This window comes from Melanotaenia boesemani, chromosome 20 (assembly GCF_017639745.1).
Source record: "Melanotaenia boesemani isolate fMelBoe1 chromosome 20, fMelBoe1.pri, whole genome shotgun sequence".
Classification (NCBI taxonomy): Eukaryota; Metazoa; Chordata; class Actinopteri; order Atheriniformes; family Melanotaeniidae; genus Melanotaenia; species Melanotaenia boesemani.
Window position 1 is genome coordinate 467416 of NC_055701.1, and position 12714 is coordinate 480129.

Below are 12714 nucleotides of genomic sequence, written 5' to 3' on the forward strand. Positions count from 1 at the left end.
AACATTAGATACCTGGGTGTAAATATTCCCTCCAGCCTCTCAGAACTAACAAAACTTAATCACATTCACTTTCTTAAGACTATAGAAAATGCTCTTGCATGCTGGAAATATCTACCTATTTCTCTCATGAGGAGAGTTGCTACTATAAAAATGATGGTTCTACCCAAAATCAACTATTTGTTTTCTATGATTCTTATGAAACCCCCCTCTACCTGGTTTAAATCACTAGAATCACACATCTCCCGATTTCTCTGGAAAAATAAACCTTCCCGGATCAGTTTAAGACAGGAGAGGATTAGACCTACCACATTACTTCCTAGCTAATAGGTAGTAATATGTCCTAAACTGGCTCAAACCTAGTCCACTAGATGACCTGTGGAAAGACATAGAACAAACATTTTGTGACAATTTGGAAATTTCTAATCTTCTTTTTTTCAGCTTAAGTATAAGTGCTTCAAAAGTGTCAACATCAGCACTTTCCCGGGGACCGGGGGCTGCCTCCCTCCGGCTCGGGAGACCCTGCCTGGGCCTCGGGGGGCTTGGTCGCCCTGGGCATGCCATCGGGGTCGGGTTGATCCAATGCCAGGCAGGTACCCTTATGATTACAATGTGTCCGCACGGATGAAGGGAGGGGTAGGGGGGCGGCGGGGGTCCTGGTGGGCAGTGGGGGGGTGGAGTCTGCTCTCCTCCTCTCTCTCTCTCCCCTCCCACCGGGGGCTCCTTTGGGGTGGGTGGGGGCGCTGTGCCTTGGGCCCGACCAGGATATGTGTGTGCAACCTGGGGCTCTCTGGTCCCCTGGTGTGGTGGCGTGGGCTGCCGGGGGTGGGTGGGCGTCCGGGGCACTGGTGCATTGAGCTCTTGGCTAGGCCGGGCCTTTGCACTTCTGCCCTTGGGCGGTCCTGGGGAGGCGGAGGCGCCTACATCAGCCAGCTGAGGAGTTAGCTGCCCGGGAGAAGATCTCTCTCCCGGTTGTGCCTCTCCCCGAGCCCCTCTCCTCCCCCCCACCCCACATCATACACACCACACATAGGGCTCTGTGGGGCAGGTAGAGTCGGTGGGTTTGGCAGGGGGGTCCCCATTGCGGGATCCCCCGGTGGACCCCTGTGACTGCCTGTCCCACTAGATTTTAATCACAACTTAGACACCAATATACATTTAGGGCCTCGAGGAGACGGGCACATGGGCTGTGGGTGGGCGGACAGGAGCCACCGAGGTGGCCCTCCCTCCATCCCCTCCCTTTGTGACCTCTCTCCCCCCGATTTTATTTACACGTTAGACACTGCCACATTTAACAGAATTACACTACATGCATAACACACACTCACACACATTGAGGGAGCCCTGAGGGGGTCCTGCTGCCTGGTAGGTAGTGTGGGTTCGGGGTGGGGAGGAATGGGTAAGGGTTGTTTTGTTTTCAGGGGGCGGGGGGGAACCTGCGGACATGTTCTTGTCTCTGGGGTGCCTAGCCTTCGTGTTGGGTTGAGATGGCCGGCAGTGGTTTTGCCTGGGGCAGTCGAGCCCTGTCAGGTTCCTGGGCGGGGCTCTGCTGGGGGGAATGGGTGGCCCGGTGCCTCTGCCCCGTCGTGCCGGGGGGCTCCAGTCTGGGGGCCCCTCTGCTCTGGTCTGAGTGGGCCGCTGCTCTGTCTGCTTTGGCCATCCTGGGCTTGGTGTTCTGTGGATCTGCTGGGCCTTTGGGGCCTCGGGCTCTCCCCGTCCCCCGCTAATGCTTCGGGGTGCGGCGTGATCACGGCCTCCTTGCAAGCACACATTTCTTCCTTGTTGCATGGCCACACACGCACGTTCACACATGCATGCTCACAAACATGCTCGTCTGTCCATCTGCTTCCAGCTAGATGTTGCTGATGTGTGTGTGTTGGTACGTTTCTCTGCAGGTACGTTTAAAGACTACTGTACTTTTTCATATCATCATTTTCCTATTTTCTTTATGTATCATGTAGTACTGTGGTAGTTTATATTGTTTTTTGTGGTGTGTTTAAAGGCAGCCTAGACAACTGTTATTTACACATTTTAATCCTGTCCTTTTCTCCCTTTTTTTCCCTCGTCCTCTAACTTCCTGTCAGGTTCGGCACTGACATATAAAAACTAAAGAAAATAAGATTACAATAAAAATAATAAAAATATCAAGGGCAGCCATGTATATAACATGTTCCCCTTGGTAGAGCAAATCTGTCAAACAAAATATGGCACACAGACCACGTTCTGTATGTTAGGATGCTGGACAGGACAGGGTATAAAAAAGAAAAAAAAAAAATCTGAAACGGCTCACTCACTGCAAGTAAATAATAGAGCAACAATAAATTTCTGTGGTCTGGTTCCTGGTTTTACTTTGGCGGTCAGATCTGACCCAGTTTTCACCAGAATGCGTCCAGCAGGAAGCAGCCAGACCTCCACCATGTTAATCTACATCACTTCCTGTCTCTGCTTCACTGGATGCTCCATTAGCTTTCACACCACGTCCTTCAACTTCAGACTCACTTCTGCTCCCTTTATGTACGTAAACGTTGTATTGTCATCTCCTACGTGAGCGTGGTTGTTAGCCAGTACAGCCACCAGGGGGCAGTGCAGCGTTCTGATGTCAGTTTGATGATAACAAACATGGAGATGGAGGAGATCTGAGAGGACATTAAACGCATCACAGCATCTTCTTCTCTGTTCCTTTCACGGTCGTACATCAGCTTTACTGCTCAACACTGCCCCCGTTGGTTTCTGGTGGTTCTATTTTGTCCACAAGAGCCTGAAAACAGACCAAATCACGCAGGTTGTTTTTCTTTACGGGGCAGTTCATGTAAGATGTTTATTGTTGCTGATCTTTCTCATCTGGATTTTTTTTTTTTTTGGGGGGGGGGGGGGCTCAAGAATGAAACTAAAACATAACGGAGAAATATCATTATAAAGAAAAACATCTAATCTGGGTGTGAAGGTCTGCTGTGTTCTCTCCTGGGCTTCAGTCTTTAATGAGACGGAACAGCTTAGCAGCGTTTGGAATGTCGTCTTCAGATAGATTTCACACATAATAATCATTCATGTTTTAGTATAGATCAGCAAAGATAACACACGCTGACCCTCGCCATGTCATCACTCTGCTGATTAAACTGGCTTGGTTTCCAATGGCAACAGCCATCAGGTAGACTGGGAGGCAGGTGGAAAACTCCACCCAAGAGGATGAAGGTGGTGGAAAACTCACCATATCTGTGTCGGACACTGGCCCAAAGCTCGTCACATATATGTCAGTCTCCACCTCGGTGACTCGGTCTAGAAAAGAAAGAAAGGTGGACTGAGTTCTGGAGAAAGCTGAACATCTGGTGGAAGTTGCACCTTCATCCTGATTCTTTCATTTTCTTTTCCAGACAACTGATGAAAATAAAGATAGCTGTAGGCTACACACATCCTGAAACACATGTGAAATTACAGGAAATATTTTACATTTCTCTTTATGGTTTAATTCATTGTTTTAACTTATGTTAAATTTTTTCATCATTCATCATTTTGTCGTTCGATGTTTCCTTGTAGTTTGTGATATTTAACCCCGTCAGTGGAGTCTCAGTTTTTCCACCGTCATGACTCCAGGAGGCTGTGGCAGGACTGCAAACTATGACAGACTACGGGAGGAGAGCCCCGCTCTGGTGGGTGCAGACGCCGCTCTGGCTAAGGACCTGAATAATTTATATGCACGGTTTGAGGCTGGCGCTAGCTCTGCTGGTTTAAGCATGCTAGTTGCTGCAGTTAGCTGGACTCCTTCTGCTTAAGCGGTACCTGAACTCACCCTGACAGAACACAACGTGAGGAGAACACTGAGGGGAGGGAGCTGCAGGAAGGCAACAGGACCGGATGCCATTCCTGGTTTGGTGCTTAAGTCCTGTGCTGACCTGCTAGCTCCTGTCTTCACCACGGTGTTCAGCCTTTCTCTGAGCCAGTCTGTGGTCCCTGCCTGCTTTAAAAGAGCCATCATCATCATCCCTGTGCCAAAGAACGCCTCTCCAGCCAGCCTTAATGACTACCGCCCTGTGGCCCTCAGGTCTTTGCCTCTCTCCCTGAGTCTCTGGACCCACTTCAGTTCGTTTACTAGCCAAACAGATCCACAGACAACGCCGTCTCCCAGGTACTGCCCACCACCCTCACCCACCTGGACAAGCACAGGGCACTATGTAAGGATGCTGTTCACTGACTTTAGTTCAGTTGGTTGCATCAACAACGATGATGAGCGGGCGGAGACAGGGGAGGTGGAGAACCTGGCAGAGTGGTGCCATGCTAACACACTCCTACTAAATGTAGACACAACTAAGGAGATGATTACTGACTATGGGAGGAGCCAGCAGAGGGACTCCAACCCTCTGAGGATTAATGGGACTCTGGTGGAGAGGGGGTCCAGCGACCCCTGAGGAAGGATTATGATGATCTTCTACACTGGAGTGGTGGATAGAGTTCTGGTAACACCACCCAGTGGTACGGGACCAGGATTGGTTGGGACCGGAGCCCCTTTATCAGGAACAGAACCAGGAAAGAAAACCTTTATCAGAGCCAGAACCAGGAGGGAAGACCTGTATCAGGACCTTCAATATAAACCAGGTAGATTGGGACATATCTGAGGCAGACTGGGTCAAACCTGAGGTAGAATGTGACATAACCAAAGTCAATCGAGTCATACCCAAGGTACATTGTGTCATACCTATTGTAGATTGGGTCATACCCAAGGAAGATTGGGTGATACCGGAGGAAGATTGTGACATACCCGAAGTAGACTGCAACACACCTGAAGCAGAATGGGACATACCTGAGATAGCTTAGGACACACCTGAGGTAGAATGGGACAAATTGTGTAATACCTGAGCTAAAATGAGAAAAATCTGAGGTAAAATGGGACATAAGAGGCAGAAGGACCATAATTTTGTTGTTTAGAGCAGTTGAACAGAATAATAATATCAGGATCGGTTCCAGGAATCATTTCATTTTTCAGACATCGACTGAACGTCAGCAGTGTTGGGTAGTAAACGTTACCGTAACACTGTTACTTCTGTCAGTAACTAATACTCTAACGCGTTACTCTTTAACTAAAGTAACTTAGCAACCGTTACGCTGTGTTCCTCCGTTACTAGCTAAAGTGCTACTTCATGGCCAGCAGCTGTGAGCTCCTTCCTGTTTCCGCCTGTTTTTCTCTGCAGCTGCTCGTAAACATGGACGGTCGCGGCTTCTGGGCCTTGTTTATAGTGTAGCTGCTTTCTCAGGTTTCCTCTGCTCCCTTTGTGAAGCCTCCTGGTTCTCCCAGCTGTCCATGAAGCCAGAACCCCTGGATGAGGAACGAAACCTGAACCCAACAGTCCTTGTTTTCAGGACCTAGTGTCCTGTTACCTTGGTTACTGCGGCATTTGAACTCCTTACTGCTGAAATTTGGTATGGATGTAACCATGGTAATATCAGAGTAATTCCTGTGGCTCAAAGGATTAAATTGAGGATCAATCATGGAAATCAGCTGATGGAAGGTGGAGTTGGGAGGAGATATGCCCTCCTAGTTCCGATTGACAGGTTACTGTATTTCCATGTTTGCCGAGTTTCCCTCCACTTTTTATCTGCTTTTGGATAAAATGACATCGCACCACAGAAGAAGAGCTGGAGATGAGTTTGAGGACGGTGGGACAGAGTTGTATGTCCCAGATTCCTGATGGGAGGACGAGGGCCTGACTGAAAACCAGCTAGCTATCTCCCCACCAAAACCTCTGGAACTTTCAATCCAGCTGCATGAGACTGGCCAGATAACGTCCACATGTTGCTTCAGTCTGAAGGTTCCTGTCTCGTGCGGCGCGTTTTCACATGGTTATAAACTATAATTACCTAAATAAACCCTCGAAAACTTTCATCCTTTGGTGCGTAGTGTCCACTACAGTGGAGACATATTTAAAGGCTGTTTTAAATGTATGCATGGGTGTGGATCGTACATTAGCAACTTCATTGGACATTAGGGAGTCACCAACACTCTGCCACGTATTGACACGTATGAAGAATAGCATTTGATATAGTAGATATACATACATTGTTATTACCAAGTTTACCATCCATCCATTATCTTGACCGCTTATTCCATTTCGGGTCGCGGGTGAGCTGGAGCCTATCCCAGCATTTTAACAGGTGAGAGGCAGGGTACACCCTGGACAGGTCACCAGTCTGTCGCAGGGCCAACACAGATAGAGACAAACAACCATTCACACACACACTCACTCCTACGGAGAATTTAGAGTGTCCAATTAACCTAACATGCATGTCTTTGGACGGTGGGAGGAAGCCGGAGAACCCGGAGAGAACCCACGCATACACGGGGAGAACATGCAAACTCCACACAGAAAGGCCACCACCCTCAAGGTTCGAACCTCCCCCCAGCCGAGATTTGAACCGGCGACCTTCTTGCTGTGAGGCTGCGGTGCTAACCACCACACCACCGTGCAGACAATTACCAAGTTTACCTCAGTGATAAACAGGACAAGAAAATAATCCAGATGTTTTTTATAGAAAATTTATATTATATTAATATGACAAGATATTATTTTATAACTATTTTCATAGATCACATAGAAAAATAAATACACTGAGTAAAAGTTAAAATAAGATTAAAAAACAGAAAAACATCAATGTGCATGTCTGTAGAAGTAAAATACTTTATTTAAAAAATGTGGTACTGTTTTGTAATAATTCATGCACCAGAGGGTTAACACAGCAGCACCTCAGATTAAATCTCAGCTGTTTTGAGCAGGAACACTAGAAAGTGGGTTGAAGAACATTTAGGAAAACCTAAATCATGTATGTGTATCATGCAGACATCATGTATTTCTTCTTTTAAAGCTCATTCAGTTTTTTCAGAGCTGTTCTGTGGGCAGAATATTTCTCTGTGGCTTCAACTGGAAGCAGCTTGTTCTGCAGACTAGTGGATGATTACAGAAGGTTGTCATGGAGATCCTCATCTTACCTCCCAGTCCAGGTCTCAGCCTGTTGTCATATCCATCCAGAAGACTGTCGAGGATCTTGGTAAAGGTTGCGATGTCTTTGGAGTTCTGAGTTGAATTGGAATCTGCTTTAGACCTAAATGAAAGGAAAAGCCACAAAGTTAGAAAGAGGAGACGTTTAACCTGCTGAAGGAACATCATTAACCCTTAAACCTGCACCAGGTGTCCCCGAGCTCCACCTTCTCCTCCACCAGGAGCGGTGGTGTGTAGCTCTGTGGGGTAAATGTGATGGATATTTTACTCTTTAGATGATCTACGGAAGTTTTCCAGCATTTCTATCCCGTCCAGGAGGTTTACAATCCAGCCACTAAATGTAGTTTTATTCAGAGACTCTATCTGGTAAATCCACCATGATCCATGATAACAGCATTATTTATCACATTTCACCATAAAAACATCACCATCACTACTACATTGCTAAGAGACCTCTATTTAGACCTGGACATGATGATGAAGCCACTTCCTGTCAGACTTTCCACCAATCAGAGAGCTTAGATTGACGGTAACGTCCAATCAGGAGCAGCCAAAGATCAACCAGTGAGCAGAAAGTTCTATGTGTGTGTGAAAAGAAGAAAAATAATGCTCCTCTATGGCTGGAATAAAGCCAAGAAGACGTTTCTGATGCACGGTGGCGCCACAAAGCAGCTGAGCTGGAGTTGGTTTAGTGAGGATAGCAGGTAAATAGTAGCAGGAATAACTGGAAATGAGGAAAAAGTGGAAACATGGAAATAGTTTCTGTTGTGTGTTTGTTTCAATAACAATATTTTTTCTCCTGAAAGCCAAGACTTGAGAGAACGATGAGATGAGAAAAGGTTTGGTCACTGTTGATCTGTGTGTTATTTCTACAAAGCCTGGACTTTTAAAGGTTAAAGACTTAATAAGTGTGGGTGGTGGCAGAGTCGGGGGAATCTCTACCTACCCAGTCGCATCCAGTTTCAGCCTGAGGTTCACGGCTGAACTGTTGATGGAAGACGTGAGTTTTAGATGCATCTGGTTTGGTTTGAATGAGCAAACATGCGCCTGATGGTTTTTATTTACAGATCAGCGTCATTACAGCGTGAAATATTTCACATGGTTGCAGCTTCTAGCGTGTTCTCCTGGGCTCAGTCTTTCATTATGTTCTTCAATATTAAAACTGGCCTCAGAAACATGATTATTGGCTTATATGTAAACTCATTCCCACCACTCCTCCTCATAGGTTCCATGAACATTTCTCCAGGATCTTTGAAGAACTTTCCAGGAACAGTTCTCCAGGATCCTGGAAGGACTTTCCAAAGCTCTTCTTTGGATGTTTCTGCCTTTGGTTGCGTTCTCGGTCCAGATGACGCCACACTGCTTCAGTAATGTTGAGATCCGGGCTCTGGGGAGGATCCAGTTCTTGTGTCATGTGACCTACTTCAGCCTTTACTGGCGTCCTGACAGTCACGTTTCCATGGAGACCATTTCTGATGAGCCTTCAGCCCACAGCAGATGGGTCAGCTGAAGGTCCAGATGCATATCTCAGGTCCTGGTTCAGGTCTTTGCTGATTTTACACGTGAAACTACAGAAACGGGAACAAATGATGCGACTTTGTGACAAAGATCCAGTTCAAACCAGTTCTTTGTTACGTGTCGACACAACTCTGGTTCTTCCTGCGAGTTTGGAGCCTTTTTTGTATCCTGAAGGACTCAGAGCTCAGAGTTAAGATACCCTGGAACTGGTCCAGGACCAAGACTAGAACTGGTCTGGCACAAGACCAGTCAGAGATGAAAACATAAGGACTGGATCAGGACTCTGGACCAGGAGTTTTACACATTACGGTTCTCTGTGTAGAACTTTGATCTCAGGCATAGGAATCAGATCCACGAGAAGGTCTAGTGGATGGAGGATCCACATCAAAGGTCTGAACAGTTTTTCCAGGACGTCTCTCTTGGTCTGGAGATGCAAGATTTTCACCTGCTGAAAGGGCAGCTGGTTCCAGATTAGGTTCCCCTCTCGAGTTTGATTCAGTCCAGCTACAGGAGATAGAAATCTTCCTCCATCTTCCTCTTCCTCTTTTAGAAGAAGTTAGGATTTTGTTGATGAGATTCTCTGAGAGCTTCATTTTTATCTGGGAGCAGAGAGCGGATCTGCGTGCGCCTCTGGGCGCTAGAACTTGTTTAAATTCCGGTTTCTAATGAAAGGAGTGGAGCGGTTTAGGAGCGACAGTAAAGAGGACTGACCGTGTGTTCCACAGCGCGAGGAAGCAGATGAGCACCGGCAGAGGAGGAGCGGATCTCCGGCGTCCGTTCATCATGAAGCCTGGAAACAAGACGGAAGCTCCGCGGCGCGTCCACACACACGCACACGCGCGCGGTTCTGAACAACATTCACGTGGAAAAAAACAAAAGAAAAGAAAACAACCCCGCAGCGCTACCTGAAACCCGACAGGTGTTTCCGCTGTTGCCAGGAGACGGAGCGAGTGCGACGACGTGCGGTAGGACACCAGAGAGATGAAGCCGTTACTGTCACACACACGCGTTCGCACAGTCCATCACCCTGCGCGCGGAGGGTCCAGTTCATCCATGTCCACGACTGCGCTCGCGGCTCAAGTTGCATGAAGCGCGTGGCGTGATTTATATGTAGAATAAATGAAACTGGGGAGAGAGGCGGCCACGTAAGCCCGAGCGCAGGCGCGCGCGCTACTTCTGACTGATGGAGCAGTAATCAGATTACTGTGTTCAGGTTCTTTGAGGCGCTTCAGCTGACTCAGGAGAAAAACAATTCCAGCTTAAAATGCTGCAGCTGACACTCATTTCTGGTGTTTACCTGCAGGATTAAAACCGGACGAGTCTAAATAAAGAAAAAAGACTCAAGTCTGACCAATCAGTGCAAACAAGGGAAAAAAGTTTAGCCATGAAAACAAATAAGATCCGTCTGCGACATCTGCTGGCAACACATGAAAACTGCAACCAACTAAGCTCATTCCACCAGGACTACCTTCTAGTACCGCGTTGTCCTCTTCATCAGGTCCACCTTCTAGTACCGAGTCGTCCTCTTCATCTGGACACCTTCTAGTACCGAGTCGTCCTCTTCATCGGGACACCTTCTAGTACCGAGTCGTCCTCTTCATCGGGACACCTTCTACTACAGAGTCGGCCTCTTCATCGGGACTGCCTTCTAGTACCGAGTCGTCCTCTTCATCGGGACCGCCTTCTAGTGCCGAGTCGTCCTCTTCATCGGGACCGCTTTCTATTACCGTGTTGTCCTCTTCATTGGGACCACCTTTTAGTGCCGAGTGGTCCTCTTCATCAGGACCACCTTCTACTACCAAGTCCTCTTCATCAGGTCCACCTTCTAGTACCGAGTCATCCTCTTCATCAGGACACCCTCTACTACCGGGTCGTCCTCTTCATCAGGGCCACCTTCTAGTACGGAGTCGTCCTCTTCATCAGGACCACCTTCTAGTATCAGGTCGTCCTCTTTATTGGGTCCACCTTCTAGTACCAGGTCGTCCTCTTTACTGGGTCCACCTTCTAGTACCAGGTCGTCCTCTTTATTGGGTTCACCTTCTAGTACCGAGTCGTCCTCTTCATCAGACAGCCTTCTAGTACCGGGTCTTACTCTTCATCAGGACCGCCTTCTAGTACCCGGTCTTACTCTTCATCAGGTCCACCTTCTAGTACCGGGTCTTACTCTTCATCAGGACCGCTTTCTGTACCGGGTCGTCCTCTTCATCAGGACCACCTTCTAGTAGCGGGTCGTCCTCTTCATCAGGACCACCTTCTAGTACCGGGTCTTACTCTTCATCAGCACCACCTTCTAGTACGGAGTCGTCCTCTTCATCAGGACACCTTCTAGTACCGAGTCGTCCTCTTCATCAGGACCACCTTCTAGTATCAGGTCATCCTCTTTATTGGGTTCACCTTCTAGTACCAGGTCGTCCTCTTTATTGGCTCCACCTTCTAGTACCAGGTCTTACTCTTCATCAGGACCACCTTCTAGTACCGAGTCGTCCTCTTCATCAGGACACCTTATAGTACCGGGTCATCCTCTTCATCAGGACCACCTTCTAGTAGCGGGTCGTCCTCTTCACCAGGACCACCTTCTAGTACCGGGTCTTACTCTTCATCAGCACCACCTTCCAGTAAGGAGTCGTCCTCTTCATCAGGACACCTTCTAGTACCGAGTCGTCCTCTTCATCAGGACCACCTTCTAGTATCAGGTCATCCTCTTTATTGGGTTCACCTTCTAGTACCGAGTCGTCCTCTTTATTGGCTCCACCTTCTAGTACCGAGTCGTCCTCTTCATCAGGACCACCTTCTAGTACCGAGTCGTCCTCTTCATCAGGACCGCCTTCTAGTACCGAGTCGTCCTCTTCATCAGGATCACCTTCTAGTACCGAGTCGTCCTCTTCATCAGGACCGCCTTCTAGTACCGAGTCGTCCTCTTCATCAGGACCGCCTTCTAGTACCGAGTCGTCCTCTTCATCAGGATCACCTTCTAGTACCGAGTCGTCCTCTTCATCAGGACACCTTATAGTACCGGGTCGTCCTCTTCATCAGGACCACCTTCTAGTACCGAGTCGTCCTCTTCATCAGACAGCCTTCTAGTACCGGGTCGTCCTCTTCATCAGGACACCTTCTAGTACCGGGTCTTACTCTTCATCAGGACCACTTTCTAGTACCGGGTTGTCCTCTTCATCAGGACACCTTCTAGTACCAGGTCGTCCTCTTCATCAGGACACCTTCTAGTACCGGGTCTTACTCTTCATCAGGACACCTTCTAGTACCGAGTCGTCCTCCTAATCAGGACACCTTCTACTACCGGGTCGTCCTCTTCATCAGGACACCTTCTAGTACCGAGTCGTCCTCTTCATCAGGACCACCTTCTAGTACCGAGTCGTCCTCTTTATCAGGACCACCTTCTAGTACCGAGTCGTCGTCTTCATCAGGACCGTTCTTTGGTTCTGCTGCTGAGACAACATTTGATATCAGAAGTAAATAACCTGAAAGATGAAGCGTGACCAATCAGGGAGGAGAACAGGGCCGTTTCAGACCTCTAAGATCTGCCATGGCAGTCTGCCGCCAGCAGGGGGCAGTGTGTAGCTCATTCTCCTGCTGAGGAACTCACCGTGTGCAGCGTTACATAATGGATGAAATCAGGTAGTCTGAAATGTTCTCACCTTTGCAGCTGCAACATAAATTCCAGTCAGATGTTTGATTCTTTGTGGAGGAAACACAAGTTTACCTCAGTTTTCCCTGCATGACAGATGGTGTTTGGTTTTTCTGTTAACAGACGAGAAAATGGAGGTATCCAGTATTTAGAGATCATGCTGAAATGTTAAAGGGGAGCTGAACAACACACTAGTACCACATCAAAACAATGAACCTAGAAAAGGTCAAGCACTCTAACATATAAAAACTCCACTGTATCTTTGGCATTTAATAAAATATTCGGGTCAGAATCTTCCCTTCATTTACAGAGAAACAGAAAATAAGAAGCCTGGAGTTCTACCAGAGAAAACCGAGGATCTGCTCCATCTTCCTGGTATCACCTTGAAATGCTTCTGTCGTACTGGATCTTTAGAAAAGTCTGACAGCTCTGAACTTCCTGGTTTGAAATGCAAGAAATGGCCTGAATCTTGTAGAACAAGAACATACCTATTTTAATTTACACATGTGTGTTCATCATTCACCTGCTGCATTATTCTACTCACCAGTAGGGGGTACTATCGAGACCAGT

At 47.7% G+C, this 12714-nt stretch overlaps 1 protein-coding gene across 1 annotated transcript in view; it reads right to left on the bottom strand.

Annotated features, from left to right (window-relative positions):
- Positions 1-9444, bottom strand: part of gabra2a (gamma-aminobutyric acid type A receptor subunit alpha2a) — a 41346-nt gene extending 31902 nt beyond the window's left edge. Inside the window, exons 1-3 of the mRNA XM_041972342.1 lie at positions 9213-9444; positions 6974-7086; positions 3206-3273 (exon numbers count right to left, since the gene is read on the bottom strand). Of these exons, the coding sequence (XP_041828276.1) occupies positions 3206-3273; positions 6974-7086; positions 9213-9286 (255 nt within the window). The 5' untranslated portion in view covers positions 9287-9444. The remainder of the gene's footprint in view (positions 1-3205; positions 3274-6973; positions 7087-9212) is intronic.
- Between the last annotated feature and the right edge of the window lie 3270 nt (positions 9445-12714).